Source organism: Pseudochaenichthys georgianus, chromosome 3 (genome assembly GCF_902827115.2).
Source record: "Pseudochaenichthys georgianus chromosome 3, fPseGeo1.2, whole genome shotgun sequence".
In the NCBI taxonomy this organism is placed as follows: Eukaryota; Metazoa; Chordata; class Actinopteri; order Perciformes; family Channichthyidae; genus Pseudochaenichthys; species Pseudochaenichthys georgianus.
The window spans coordinates 24,135,849-24,150,894 of NC_047505.1; the positions used below are offsets into that span (position 1 = coordinate 24,135,849).

The following is a 15,046-nucleotide window of genomic DNA, read 5'->3' on the forward strand; positions in this document are numbered from 1 at the left end:
CAGCTATGGAGGAATTTTTGAATTTGCAATCCTCTGCACTTCACACTCAGCAGTCTCTTCTTACCGACAAGATCCCACTCTCCATTGGCAATGTAGCCAGTGATATCCGCCTCCACCATCTTCAGGTCCAGAGACCAGCCCCCGTATGTCCAGGAGCCAAACTTCAGGTCACATCTCTGGACATCAAAGGGGAACCAGCGAACATCAATGTAGCAGGTGCTCTTGAAGATGCCTGGTGTGGGGAGAAACATTGGAGGAACACTTTCTTTGATATGTAGGACACTTCCCCTGCTACTTAAGAGACACAGACATGGATGGAGTTATATTCAGAGCTCTGATAGAGATTCAACTTATTTAGACCATAAGTGTAGTAAATCCCCCTGCCTTTTTTGGTCTTGTGGAGGCAGGGCTTAGCCTCCACCACACCTGATACAACTTAAAGAGCCTGTGACAGCCTCCCACCAACTGTTGTGCAATGAAATATTGGGCTACTAGTCATCTCGAATCATCAGCTTAAAAAAGAAGGTGCGATACTGTTCCGATAAATATCAATAATTTCGAACATCGCGGGGAAATGGTGAATTACTGAGTTTAGGCACGTTAATAACGTTGTAATGAAGTTGACTACAGTATATTCATATTTGTCAGTGCTTTCATGTCAATTCGGCGAACATAAACATAAATGATCGTGGTGAAGATGATGATTAAATTAGGATTAACAATCGGTAGTGAGAGCTGCTGACTTTCCTCCCGTAGGATGTGATATAAAAACAAATCGATTATTTGTGTAGTTGTAAACTCAAGTGGATGAAACTACATTTATTAGTGCTTTCATGTCAATTCAGCGAACATATGATACATTAAATGACCATGAGGATGATGATTTAAAAATCGTTTGTTTGAGCCGGTCTGCATTTCCTGATGAGAAAACAAACCGATGCTTTTTGTAGTTGTAGTACACCAACATGGATTAAACGTGTGGTTTTTTTACCACAATGTTGGGGAAATTAATGGATAAAATGCACGGATTATTATTATTATTATTCCCACTCCGATCAGGACACTCGGTCCACCGTTTCCCCGCAGCGAGGCTCCCCCCATTGATAGTTTACGTGGGCTGGGTGCAGTGGCGGACTGGCCCTCGGGACGAACCCCCATGTGCCGGTACCGAAGTGGGCCGGTCGGATAAGTCACTAGCACATCCCCCACTCCCCCCATTGACAATTTACTAGCGGTACCGAAGTGGGCCGGTCGAGAGTCCCAGGATGATTTTTAGTCACAGTCCACCACTGGCTACATGACCGTATGATCACCCATATTGACGCACCTCATTCCTAAACTTCTAACAGATACAACATAAACCGATCCTTCAGCCTCTATGAGCTCTCAGACACGTTCAAAATGTAACTGTCATCGCTGTCTGAGCTTGCTGCTGTGTGCGCCGTCGTGCGTTTACATCAGGTTTGCATGCAGATGCTGGTATCCTGAACGGTGCAGCTGGAGCGCTGTGCCCGCAATGACGTCACACATAATTTGGCGGGACTTGAAGAATCCCCGAGAAGATCCAGAAAATGGTCAACATTGAAGGGCAGATTAATGGTTATCAAAGTACAAATATCCAAAATCAGTTCAGTAACGATTTTCAAGGGGACATTATTTACTCAAATTGATGGGTTTGGATGATGGGGGAAACTCGTGTCACAGGCTCTTTAAGGCCTGTAATCAGCAGTGCTCAGACTCTCTCCAGTTACTGCAGCAGCTTGCTGATCCCCATGGGCTCTCTTCACATGCTGAACATTGATGCATATTTTGAGTAAGTTGTGTTTATGTTTATTGGTGGCTTATCCTTATCCTGCAAAAGCAATGTTTGATTTGTTGTACCAGAGCGTTGAAGCCCTTCCTGATTTCTATGTTGTGTTTTAGCCTTAAAATCATCACCATCACCTTCACCATCTACATAGAGGGTCTACTGCATGTGAAGAAATAAATGCTTAAACTGCTCTGGTGGTCCTCATACTTTGAATGGTATGCCAACGCAGAGGCACTTCAGGAACCCTCCCTAAAACTATCAGCTATTTTTTACAATAGGTAAAAGGGGGAGATTAAAAATAAAAATAAAGGGAAAAGGAAATGACAGAGGCCAGCAGCTAAAGAGGCAGCAAGAAAGGTTTTACTCCAACAAGTTATGGAGCTCATGTGCCATACACCCTACGGAGAGTAACAAATCCAATACGACAATGAGATGAAAGGGCCGGTAATTCTTTAAGAGAGACAAGCACCAAACAAATTTCCATCCATGTTTAAGAAAGATATGAGACGTCGGCAGTAAACAAAGTCTCTCTCAGAGCCATGAAGATGATACACGTGACCTCAGCAGGGAATAAATTGAGAAGGAGAGCAAAGAAAATGTAATGACTGTTTTACTGCACTGAACCAAGACATGTTATCAGGAAATGATATGGAACAGCCGTCGAGGTCCCATCTGCATAAAGTTTACCCATTTAATGCAGTTCAGTTGAGCTCAAGTAGCGACTGGCTATTTTGCAACATTATGACAAGGTTCATTTGGAACAGTTGAGAGACGGTATGCTTGAGACAATCAACCCAGAATAAATTCAATGATGGAGCTATTTACGCAAGTATTGATTAAGATGCTGCGGCGAGGCCTGCCAGGGAGAGCAGTAATCACCAGCTGTGACAGGAAGGCCTTCTCATTCAATGTGTTCCTGTGCATGCATGTGTGTGTTAAAAGTACACATATGGGTTCATTTGTCTTGTAAGACCGCAGAGACAGGCAGAAGTGAGCCAGAAGGGGCTTGTTCAAGAGGAGTGCATCACTGATTAAAGCATCACTTACAGAGCTTGGTGGTGTGAGCCATGTGTTTGAAGCATATGACAATACATTACTGTTATTGAACATTTTAAAACACAAAGGGATCATATCATACCAGTTCAACAATTTAGGGAAATACATTTGCATTTTAACCTAATTAACACAGTCCTAAAAGTAATTTATTTCAGAAACACTTTTTGTTATATTCCATGGAATGCTCTTAACATCCTGAATATATTAAATGCTTTGACAATAAATACATAAAAAAATGTCATCTGTGGAAGCCGTGGTACTGGAAAAAGCACGACCTATCATTTTAGCTGGCCCGGCTAAAATAACTGGATGGCCTACCTGCCTGTCAGCCTTCCATCTGTGCACAAACTTATCTTGTGCCCTCATTGGTCATGTGTGTGTTCGTGTGTGTTGGAGGAGGGGCTCTGTAAGGAAGTGGCAGATTTTTTCCGGTTGTGTATTTTCAAATTCTAGCGCACTCGAGCTGGTTTCTCCAAAATTACATACCCCACCTTTAAAATATTCAGAAGCAAGTTAGCTTAGCCTAGCATTAATACTGTAAATAAGGGAACAGCTAGTCATTCACGGAGGCGTTTTTATATGTACAAAAGTAGTAGGGCACGAAAAACCTAGATGTTTATATATAAGCTTCTGGTGCTTTTTTAAACACGTAAACAAATAGCTGGCTATCCATGGTTCCGATAGGATAGAGAGAGGGGGGGGGGTGTCGCTCTATGCAAGTCAATGGGACTGCCTGATAGTTGAACATCAACGCTAAAGGGCCCCCCACTGTGTTGATAGTGACGCCAAGGGATCCTGACATATAGGACGAGTTGGGAGTGAGAATGTGTTGGGCAGTGACGAGAATACTAATTTCCGACAGAGAGAGCTGCGTCTAGTGCTGCGTACCGGTACGCCGAACCGGTACTGGACTTGTAAAAAGTTTCGGTTCAAGTCCGCTTAAAACCGGAACGTCGGGAACCGGTACTTGGACTCGCAAAAAAACTAGCACTTACGTATATTCTGGTGTCTGTGGTTATTTAAACATTCCCTGATAAACGTTATTCAGCGTCAATAAATGAGTGCTAATCCCAGTGTGCTCAGTGTACAACATCACATGTCATTTCACCTTCGATTCACGGTTTGAAAACGTAGCATTTCGCCACATGCTAATGCTAACCGGAAGTGAAGAATTTTCAGAATAAAAGTGTTAAGTGTAAGTATAAATATGTCTGCATGTAACTGCACTATAACTGTTCCACAGTAAGAGGGTGCTATAGGCGTAAGGAGGCGCAGCTATTGTAGCTGACATCAGGTATCAGGTATAAGGGATTGTTCCCTCCCCTTCTATCTCTCTCTCTCTAGCTCTCATGGAGAGCAGGTCAAGTGGTGCAATGCACATATGAAAATAAACCACGCCAGTTAAGGCTAAAGAAGACCTCGTCGTCATGACCAGTTTATTGCTATACATGTGACTCTGTCAACAGGTTATGGGCCCAGATCACGGAAGAGCGAAATAACGATAGCTAGTTAGCTGAAAAGTTTAGGCTAGTTTAGCGGCGGGAAAACCGCGGGACGCTAAAGCTAAGCTAACGGGCAGCTAAGCTAAGCTACAATCAAAAGATGGCGACCAGAGGCAGAAGCAAGTGGCCCACGTTTGACGGAAGGGCAGAAGAATACGAGCTCTGGGAAGAGCGGATGTTGTGCTGTATGCACGGAGTGGGGCTGAAAAAGACAATTTTGACGGGCCTCACGGGAGAATTAACGGAGGCCGCGCGAGCCCTGGATACTAAGCTGAACGCCGACGCATACTGCGAACTAGCACCACTCCTAGACAACACAAGCTTGGGGCTGAAAAAGTAAAGACACCACTTGAGCTAGTTAACACAGATCTAGCCGGTCCAGTAAATAATGAGTCCATAGGTGGCTTTAAATATATGCAGTCTTTCACAGATGTGTATACAGGGGCAGTGTTTGTTTACTTTCTCAAAGCAAAGAGTGACGCACTTCAGGCCACAGAGAAATTCCTTGCAGATGTAGCTCCGTATGGCAGCGTAAAATGCCTGAGGTCCGACAACGGAACAGAGTTTACAAATAGAGAGTTTCAGTCACTGCTGAGAAGGAACAAGATCAGACACGAGACGTCCTGTCCTTACTCCCCACACCAGAACGGGATAGCTGAGAGGAAAGGGCGCACTCTTTTCGAAATGGCTAGGTGTAAGCTAATAGACGGTAACTTACCTAAGAGTCTATGGCATTATGCGGTCCAAGAAGCAGCTTATACCAGAAATCGGTGTTTTAATAAGCACACAGGCACCACCCCATATACAGCACTGACAGGAAAAAGGTGTGATCTAGCCAGGATGCACAAGTTTGGGTCAGTGTGTTATGCTTACCAACAGGACAGAGGAAAACTATAGGTTACTTACGTAACCCCAGTGTCAGAGTAACATGAAGTGAGATGTCTCACTATGGGATGCGCCTCATCGCGGAGCGGAGCAAACAGAAGCATCAATCTCATTACGCCAATCCTGATTGGCTGGTGATCTTGACGTCAACGTCAGGGGAAATCACCCCCTATAAGTAGCTTGCGCCACGACGCATGCGTCATTCAAAATAAGCACCTCTTCTCGCTTCACCGTAGCAAGGAGGGCCGTCTGGTGAGACATCTCACTTCATGTTACTCTGAGTACTGGGGTTACGTAAGTAACCTATAGTTCTCATTCATAACACTCCGTTCGATGTCTCACTATGGGATATTGTAGCTCCCGTATTGCCAGACGAGCTTATCTCGAAGACCACCGACTAACCAGAATTTAACAGGTGGAGTCCCGACTCAACAAGGTGCCCAGCACTGCTCGGCCCACGCTTGGAGCGGAGACGTCTAGCCTGTAAAAGCGGACAAAAGTGAGCGGCGAAGACCCGCTTGCCGCTGCACAGATGTCTTGGATGGGAGACATCCTGGACAGAGCCCAGGATGCAGCCAGACCCTGATTTGAAAGAGCTCGCGGACCCGAAGGTGCCTGCAAACTCTGACTCGTAAGGGTCTCAAAGCAATAGCCTCCACACGACAGTGGGAGATCCGTTGCTTAGTAACCGGCTTGTCCCCCTTTAAGGGTTAGCCCAGGACACCAGGAGTTGGTCATTATGACAAACACCCCTGATCTGTCCATACAGGTGTGTAAGCACAAACTGGACACAGCAAATCCCGCTGCTGTTCCCCGTAGGGACCCAGCGGCTGAGGAAATGTCTCAATATCCATTGGGTACATGTACAGACAGTGTCTGAAAACATTACTGGCTCGCCTGGCGGAAACCAGGGTCAGTAACAGCACTATGTCAGAGAGACCTGGTGTAGGAATCTCTCGCACTCTGAATAGTGTTAACACCCTATGAGGGAGTCTCACTATATTCAGGTTGTACCACTCACGGGCCAGGCCCATAAGGCCAAGCGCTCTGGGTGTGGGTGAAAAATCTCACCCCCCGCCTGGGATAGTATGCCCCTGTGTAGTGGGAGCTGCCATGGCTGCCCGCACAGCAGCTGATAAATCTCCGCCAGCCAGTACATAGCGGGCCAGTGCGGAGCTATCAGGATAAGTGTGTGGCGTTGTTCCCTCACTCTTGCCAGAGTTTGGGGAATCGGAGCCAAGGGTGGGAACGCGTACAGAAGGCCCGAAGGCCAAACGTGTGCGAGTGCGTCCACGCCTAATGGTGCGTTTAGGTCGCGCATCGAAAAGAACAGCTGACACTGAGCATTTTCTCTTGATGCGAACAGGTCCACCGTGGCTCTGCCATAACGCACCCACAGCTGGCTCACAATCCTTGGATGTAGAGTCCAGTCTGCGTAAAGTGGTGTACCTCTGGACAGCAGATGTGCCCCGAGGTTCGACACACCCGGTACGTGCGTCGCTCTCAGGGAGAGGAGACGCCCGCTGCTCCATAGGATCAGTTTGCGTGCCAGCATGTGTAACTGGAGAGAACGCAAACCCCCTTGGCGGTTTATATACGATATTGTCGTCGGATTGTCTGTCCTCACGAGGACATGGTGTCCTCTGAGAAAAGGCAGGAAGTGCTTTAGGGTGAGGCACACCGCTAAAAGCTCCAGGTAATTTATGTGTGCCCGCTGGAGGTCTCTGCTCCAGAGACCCCTCACCGGGCAGCCTTCATAAATACCTCCCCAACCTGTCAGACATGCGTCTGTGGTGACCACCCTTCGTGAAAGGACAGCACCCATAGGCACGCCCCGTACTAGAAAAGTCGGGTGCAGCCAGTGGCGCAGTGCCGTTACGCATTTCACAGTAACCATTACCCTCCGCGCGCCATGACGCGCGGGGTTTAGTTTTAAGGCGGCTACCCAGCGCTGAAACTCCCTCATGTGTAAGCGTCCTAGTCGTACGACCAGGATGGCTGACGCCATGAGCCCCATCAACCGCAGGCATGTTCTGAAGAGAACATGTTTGCGACGCTGGAATAAAGCGAGACAAGCTCTGAAAGCTTTCACTCTTTCCGCTGACAGGCGAACTGAAAAGGGCACCGAGTTCAGGTGTAAACCCAGGAAGAGTATAGTCTGCGCGGGGCACAACATGCTCTTCTCTGTGTTTATTATGAACCCCAGGTTGAGCAGGTGCTTTACGAGAACATTTGTCTGCGTAATAGCCTCCTGCTCCGACTGTGCGAGAAGCAGCCAGTCGTCCAGGTAGGTCGCCAAGCGAATACCCTGTTGTCTTAACGGGGCTATCGCGGCTTCCGTACATCGTACAAACACTCTTGGACTGAGACAGACCGAAGGGGAGTACTCTGTATTCGTAACAGATCCCCTGAAATGCGAATCTCAGATATTTCCTGTGTGGATAATATACTGGGATGTGGAAATACGCATCTTTCAGGTCGACTGATGTAAACCAATCATCTTGTCGCACGAGACGCAGCAGAGATGTGTGAGTGAGCATTCTGAATTTATATATTTTTAGATATCTGTTCAGAACCCTCAAATCCAGTATTGGCCGGATTCCGTTCCCTCCTCGTTTGGGGACGAGGAAGTACTTGGAATAAAAACCACTCTGACTCTGCTCGGCAGGTACAACAGATATAGCTCCCTTTTCTAGAAGTGAGAGGATCTCTCTCTCTAGAATATGGGCTGACTCTCCTCGGGCTTGTGAATACAAAATGCCCGAGAAACGAGGGGGGGTGACAGCGATTTGGAGTCTGTAACCCCGTGTTACTGTCTTGAAAACCCAAGCAGATGTTGTGAGCATCTTCCCCTGTGTGCTCCTTAGAGCCAGCGGAGATGTCACGTCTCTTACCCTCTGAGACTCTGTTTGTTGTGTCATGGGGCCCTCTAGTGTCTGAACACGGTGGTACCCCATTTCAACAGTCCCCACCGTTACTGCGCACGCACGTGGCGGTGGCTTCACGGACCCGTCAATAATCCGTCCTTTGAGAGATGCCGTAGCTGCTCTCGAAAGAGAAAGAATTGACGGGCCGTTCTTTACAGCTCTAGTCGGCACTGCGTGCGCACGTGGCGGTGGGGCCCTTAAAGCCCCAACCGGCACTGCGCATGCGCGTGGCGGTGGTGCCTTCACAGACCCGTTTATTATCCGCCTTTTGAGAGAGGCCGTAGCTGCTCTTAGAAGGGGATTTATGGTTAACGGACTGTTTATTGCTTTTCTTTTCATTTTTTTTGAGCTGCGCCCTTGGCCGAAGCCTGGATGCGTCAGCGAAAAATGGTTTATTCAAACAATAATGATGTGACATGTGTTTTGTGCGGACTTGAGGATGGCGTTGAGGCATCTCTCGAGGCAGCGGGAACACAATTCGAGCTGGAGAAGGAACTTCCAGCTCTGTCACAGAGGGGAGAAGGAGGGGCTGTCATGCCGCTCGCTTCTTCCTCCTTGATTGCTGGCCGAAATTCTGGGTTGGCTGCGCCTGGGCTGCAGCCGGGACCGGAGATTTTCTAGACCAACTCGCCCTCATCTCCTGCCTGGGCTGGGGACTCGGGGCGGGCTGCGACCTCTGCTGATCTGGTACTCTAGATCCAGCAGGGTTCGGAGCAGCTTGGGCGAAGGGTCGCTGTTGCGGCGGCAGCGGCTGGACCCTTCGAGGGAGACAGAGGTGGAGGGCCTCGTCTTCCTTCTTTTTCGACTCGCACCTCCTCTGCATGGAAGCGAGAGCGGAGCCGAAAATTCCCTCTGGAACGATGGGCATATCCAGCACATCTTATTTTTCCCGGTCCGGGAGGTTGGTGAGGTTGAGCCATCTAGCTCTTTCCTGCACCACCATGATCCCCATCACTTTGCCCGTGGCCTGGACGGCGCAGCGTTGGACACGGAGACAAATGCCTGTGACCGCGGCTATCTCGTCCAGAGTGGCCGGTCCAGAATCGCTCGACAGATCCTCACAGAGCTCCGCTTGGTACGCGGTTAGCATCGAGGAAACGTTCAGAGCTCTGGCAGACAATGCTGCAGCTTTGTAGGCCCGTTCCGTCATGGTCGACTGGAATCGGTCTGTTTTTGCTGGCAGTGTGGGGTTCCTGCTCGGTGACGGGCCCATCCTCGATAGGAGGTGGGCTGCCACCAGCAGTTCCATAGGCGGTATGTGGAGCAGGCCGAGCCTCTCCATACCGTCACAGTCAAGGGAGGAGGCTCCCTGGATTGGGGCGTTGTTGCTAAAGGGCCGGTCTCTCCACGAGACCGACACCTCATCCAACATCTCCGGGAAGACCAGGAGGAGTTGCCTCTTTGTCCTCGTTGTTTGGAAAAACAGTTTTCCCTCGTAACGGGACCTGGAGGTCTCCTTGGCCACGGGATGTCTAGTCTGGCCGCAGCACGTTGACACACGGCTTGTAGGTCCATACTGAGACAGGGCGAAGCTGGTGTGCCATCGCCCGAGAGCAGCCATCGCTCCAGGCTTTGCAGCCTGAGCTGGTGACATGAAGACGTCGTCTTCTTGCTCGTCCGAATCAGACAGGAGGAACTCAGAGGCATCCTCTTCGTCCTCCATGTAATTCAATTCTAGGACATCCTCCGCGGTTGAAACCATGGTGAGGTCCAGTCGGGAGCCCCAGCTTGGTATAGCGTGGGGTCCCGTTCCCGCATCCTTTGCTGCCACCGGGACCCGGCCTGATATGGCGCGGGAAACCGGTTCCGCGGCTGCCGCGGTTGATGAGCCCCAGGCCGTGAAGGCGAGGGACTCAGTCTCTGCGGCGGACGCCCCCGTGTCTTGGTTGCCAGCCGGCCAACCAGTGGACATGAGGGGATCCTGTCCTGACAGGCTAGCTTGTCGTGCTAACCGTCGGCGAAGGCTCTTTATGGTGAGGTGGGCACAATGCCCGCACGAGCCGGGGTCGTCGATAGCCTCCTGGGCGTGTTCCAGCCCGAGGCAGGACGAGCAGACCTGGTGTGAGTCTGTGCCTGCTATCTTCAACCCGCAGTCGCAGAACCAAGCCTTCGAGTCCCTGACTCCTCTGGTGTGAGGGAGAGAGGCGTCCATGGAGAGGACCCGCTCTTACAGGTATGTCGAGAAAAGTGTCCCAAACTGTCCTTTATCCGGAGAAAAAAGGTAGTGTGGGTCCTTTCCTCTCAAAGAATATTACCTGGTGTGGCAATATTCTTTAAATCCTTTTATCCTCCGGGGAAGAAAAAAGAATAAAAAACGTCCTCGCTACCATGGTGTCGGCAGTGAGGTAAAAAAGCACAAGCTAGCAACTGGTGTGTTGCTAACTTGCAAGTCAAAATCTTACCTTACTTCCGGAGGAAGAATTCGGCGAGGTTGACTATAGTACTTCTTCTGTGAGAGAATAGGGTAGCCGGCTAACGCCCGTCGACCGAAAATTAGCTTTGGGTTCAGTCTGTGTTAAGCTAGCCCGGCTACCGTTCAAGATGTGCTCTGAAGCGAGAAGAGGTGTTTGAATGACGCATGCGTCGTAGCGCAAGCTACTTATAGGGGGTGATTTCCCCTGACGTTGACGTCAAGATCACCAGCCAATCAGGATTGGCGTAATGAGATTGATGCTTCTGTTTGCTCCGCGATGAGGCGCATCCCATAGTGAGACATCGAACGGAGTGTTATGAATGAGAACTCAAGTCCAGGTGTGAGAAAGGACTTTTTGTAGGGCATGACAAGGACAGCCCCGCTTTTCTAGTCTATTATCCCGGTAAGGGGAAAGTGCAAAAGCACAGGTTAGTAAAGTTTGTCACAAAGACAACATGTGAGAACGAGACACAGACACAGGAGCCAGAGCTGGACTCCAGAGTAGGGTGTGAGAAAAAAGAGACGCCACAGCCTAGTGTACTGAGCACAGACATGCAGACAGACTGTCAACAGCCACCGGAGGATGATGGCGAGAAGCACCCTAGGGCAGTGGTTCTCAAACTTTTTCTGTCATTCCCCACTTTGAACAGGTGGGCCTTTTCAAGCCCCACCTGTTCCTCATCGCTCCAATAAAATGGTAGGCCAAGCTTAAAATTGTCAAATGTATTGTTCTATAACAGGGGTCTCCAACTTTTTTTAGGATGAGGGTTACTTTCAAAAAATAAAACAAGTCGTGAGCTACTTTTACTCCTCTTTTTTGTTTTTTTGCAGTGTATATATTTAGCACATTTTAACATTATTATATGCTACCTTTAACCTTTGAGTGCTGTTTGGGTCTGTGGGACCCGTTTTCAGTGTTTACTAAAATAAAATGTATGCAATTTAATTATTTTAACCTGCTTTATTTGGTGGTGGACGTCACATCCTCGAGGGTCCGGGGGCATGCACCCCCAGGAAGATTTTTTTTAAATGTTGAAGTTGAATGCATCAATCTGGTGCACTTTGAGCTAGGGCTGCTCAATTAAATCGTATTTTAATCGCAATTACGATTGGCTTGCAACAATTATGAAAACAACATAATCGAAATAAAACGATTTTATATATTTTTTAAATAGGTTTTTCAGTTGAATTATACTTAAAGTTCAGGGTAATCAACTGTTAAAAACATACTTTTCAAATTATTTTCTTCAATAAATTGATGTTTTTCAAAGTAAATGGTTAATCGTTTTTAATAATCGTGATATCAATTATTGACCCAAATAATCGAGATTATGATTTTTGCCATAATCGAGCAGCCCTACTTTGAGTCCAACATGAATTTATGGATACAGCTCTCAACACTCAGATGAAAGGGAGCTGTATACTTTTCAATAATCCAAACATCTTTAGAATATGATCACAACAAATCATTTAAACTTGTTTATTCTTATCTTATGTTACCTAGTTAGCATTCTTTCTTTTTATTTATGCATATTTGACTAATCACTCCCCTTTTAAACTTTTTACTGTCCTATAGTACACATTGGAATGATTTCTTACTTTATTTTGTACAACTTTATTAAATAGATAAAGGTGTGCTCTCTCTCTTGCTCTCTCGCTCTACATTGCTTTTCTTCCCGACTGCAACGCTGTTGTGTGTGTCTGTGAGAGCGTTTCACACGTGTGTACTGTATGAGAGATGTTTACCAGTGGCGAGCCTGTCTCTGAGGACCTAAGATATTCTACAAAATAATATTTAAAAACATTAAAACAAATTATATTTTTCTTTATATATTTTTTTTAAATATGTTTTTAGTAATATTTGTCAATAGTTTTACCAAAAATAACTTGATTAAATTGTATTTAAAATAACATTTCCAAAGAAATAAATCCTTTGAATCTGCCTATTCAGTTTCTGTTTGAATGTGAAGGGTTAAATGAAAGAAGCTCCTCTGCAAGTCTATGAAGACAGGAGCTGATTGGAAGTCCAGCTATGAATTCACAGAGGGCCAGCTATAGTAACTGAACGAGAGTAATGTCAAATGACAGTACAATTGACCAATCATATCTTCCCTCTAAATGGGTGGGCTTTATTATCGCGGACTTTATGACAAGTTCCGCCCGCTGTGAAACGTTTCTTGTTTCCATAGCAACAACAACTGTCAACAGCGTAAACTTGCCTTCAAAATAAAAGAATGCCAAATTACACTTAAGACATACAACTGCAACGAAAGTAACAAACACAATGCAATATCCTTTTCAATTTCAAAGAACACAAATTGGGTTATCTACAGGTGTTGTTTTGTGTGGTAGAGGGTCGCTTTTCATTGATACGTTTTGCACCCCGGGCGGGCTGTTGTTTTGATATTCCACCAGTGTATAAATAATAAATAAATGTGAAAAAAAAAGTTAAAAAAAAAACGCTGCCCTAGGGTGACGTCACGTGCCTCATGCAGTGGGAGATATCCCCCCCGGGAACATAAACCCCCAAAGTATCTGAAAGACTATGCCCAGAGAGAAAGTGACGAGGATGACAGTACACTTACTAGCATAGATTACTGCTACAGAGTAGTGAGTGGTCTACCTCAGACCTTTAAAGAGGCCATGATATCCCCTGAGTCCGGAAAATGGGAGAGAGCGATGGATGAGGAGATGAGGTCTCTGGAGGACAATCATACTTTTACTCTAACAAAGTTACCCGAGGGTAGACAGACAGTGGGAGGCAAGTGGGTGTACTCAATCAAGGAGGGTATTGAAGGGCACGACAGGTACAAGGCCAGGTTTTTAGCTAAAGGCTACAGTCAGAGGGAAGGAATAGACAACGGTGAGACATTCTCCCCGACAGCTAATCTGACCAGTGTACGGCTAGTTATGCAGAAGGCAGCCGAAGACGACTTGATTTTTACACCAGATGGATGTGAAGACAGCCTACCTGCACGCACCCATTGATAGGGACATATATATGGAACAACCTGAAGGTTACGAGAAGAAAGGAGAGAAGCTAGTGTGCAAGCTAGAAAAATCCATTTACGGCCTGAAACAGTCTGGGCGAAATTGGAACGAGATGCTTCATACATGTCTAATTGAAGACCACTTCATACAGAACCCAGTCGACCCCTGTGTTTACACAAAGGAGTCAAAAGAGTCAGGAAAAGTGATAATTGTGATTTGGGTGGATGATTTGATCATCGCAGCAGACAACACTAGAAACCTAGAGCAGGTGAAAGGTATGCTCTCCACCAGATTCAAGATGAAGGACCTGGGCAGGTTAAAACATGTTCTAGGCATGGACTTCGAACAGTCTGCCAGTTGTGTAAAATTATCCCAGAAGAGATATGTGGAAAAGATCCTGACAATACAGGAATGTATTTATCTGGAACAACTGCTCGAAGGAATGGATACCTATGTATATAAGAAAACTGTTGTTTATGAAGACAACCAGGGAACCATTGCACTTGCCAGAAACCCTGTGTGCCGACAGAGGTGTAAACATATGGATATAAAATATCACTTCATTAGATCTGTCATCAGAGAAGAAAAGATGACACTGGTTTACTGTCCTACAGATGACATGGTTGCAGACGCTATGATCAAGCCTGTCTCCAAACTGAAATCGAACACATTTGCAGGGGTCATGTTGGTGTGTAAAATATTGCCTATTATGTAATATTGACTGCCATGTTCTTTTGATGTTTTGAACTGTTATTTTTCTTGGAAAAGTTGTACAGTATACACGTCATTCATAAGTGGGAGTGTTAAGTGTAAGTATTAATATGTCTGCATGTAACTGCACTATAACGGCCCGTCTACACTACAGCGTCGACAGCGTCGAAAGCTCCAATCTGCTCCAATCTGCCCATTCACTTTCAATGGGGTGACATCACGTAGCCGTGCTTTTTCGCCGAACTGAATTGTGGGTAGCAGAGCGAGACGTCTCAGGCGTCTCAGGCGACAGAAGTTGAACAATGTTCAACTTCTGTCGCCTGGACGCCGGAGTAGCCAGCGCCAGCCAATCAAATCCCGTTTCCCAAAATCTGACAGCTGAAGCCGTAGCCAATCAAACCGCGTCTAAGCTGGGAGAGATATCCCGCCGTTCATTTCTATATTTCAAAAAAAGTCGGAGGAGAAACTAACTATCGCCGTAGCGAATCACCCGGTTTTGTATGACCAGACCCTCTTCACCTACCGGGATACAAACCGGAGGAACCAGGCATGGAGGGAGGTGACAGAGACAGTGGGGGAAACTGGTAGGTTTTCGCCTGTTTGGGGAGTTTATATATATATTGCTCGCATAAAATCCCCGGGGGGAATAATAGCTTGGAGCTGGGCGTGTCTGGAGCTTGGGGATTTTATTCAAGCAACACGACCAACAACCAATCACATGAATCTCCCACCCCCGACATACAAAGCAAAA

General features: G+C 47.0%; 1 protein-coding gene across 2 annotated transcripts in view; it reads right to left on the reverse strand.

The window, feature by feature from the left end:
* Positions 1-15,046, reverse strand: part of chrna7a (cholinergic receptor, nicotinic, alpha 7a (neuronal)) — a 49,882-nt gene that overhangs the window by 25,292 nt on the left and 9,544 nt on the right. For both annotated transcript variants that reach the window (XM_034109179.2, XM_071202041.1), the window contains one exon: positions 65-232. In XM_034109179.2, coding sequence (XP_033965070.1) covers positions 65-232 — 168 coding nt within the window. The remainder of the gene's footprint in view (positions 1-64; positions 233-15,046) is intronic.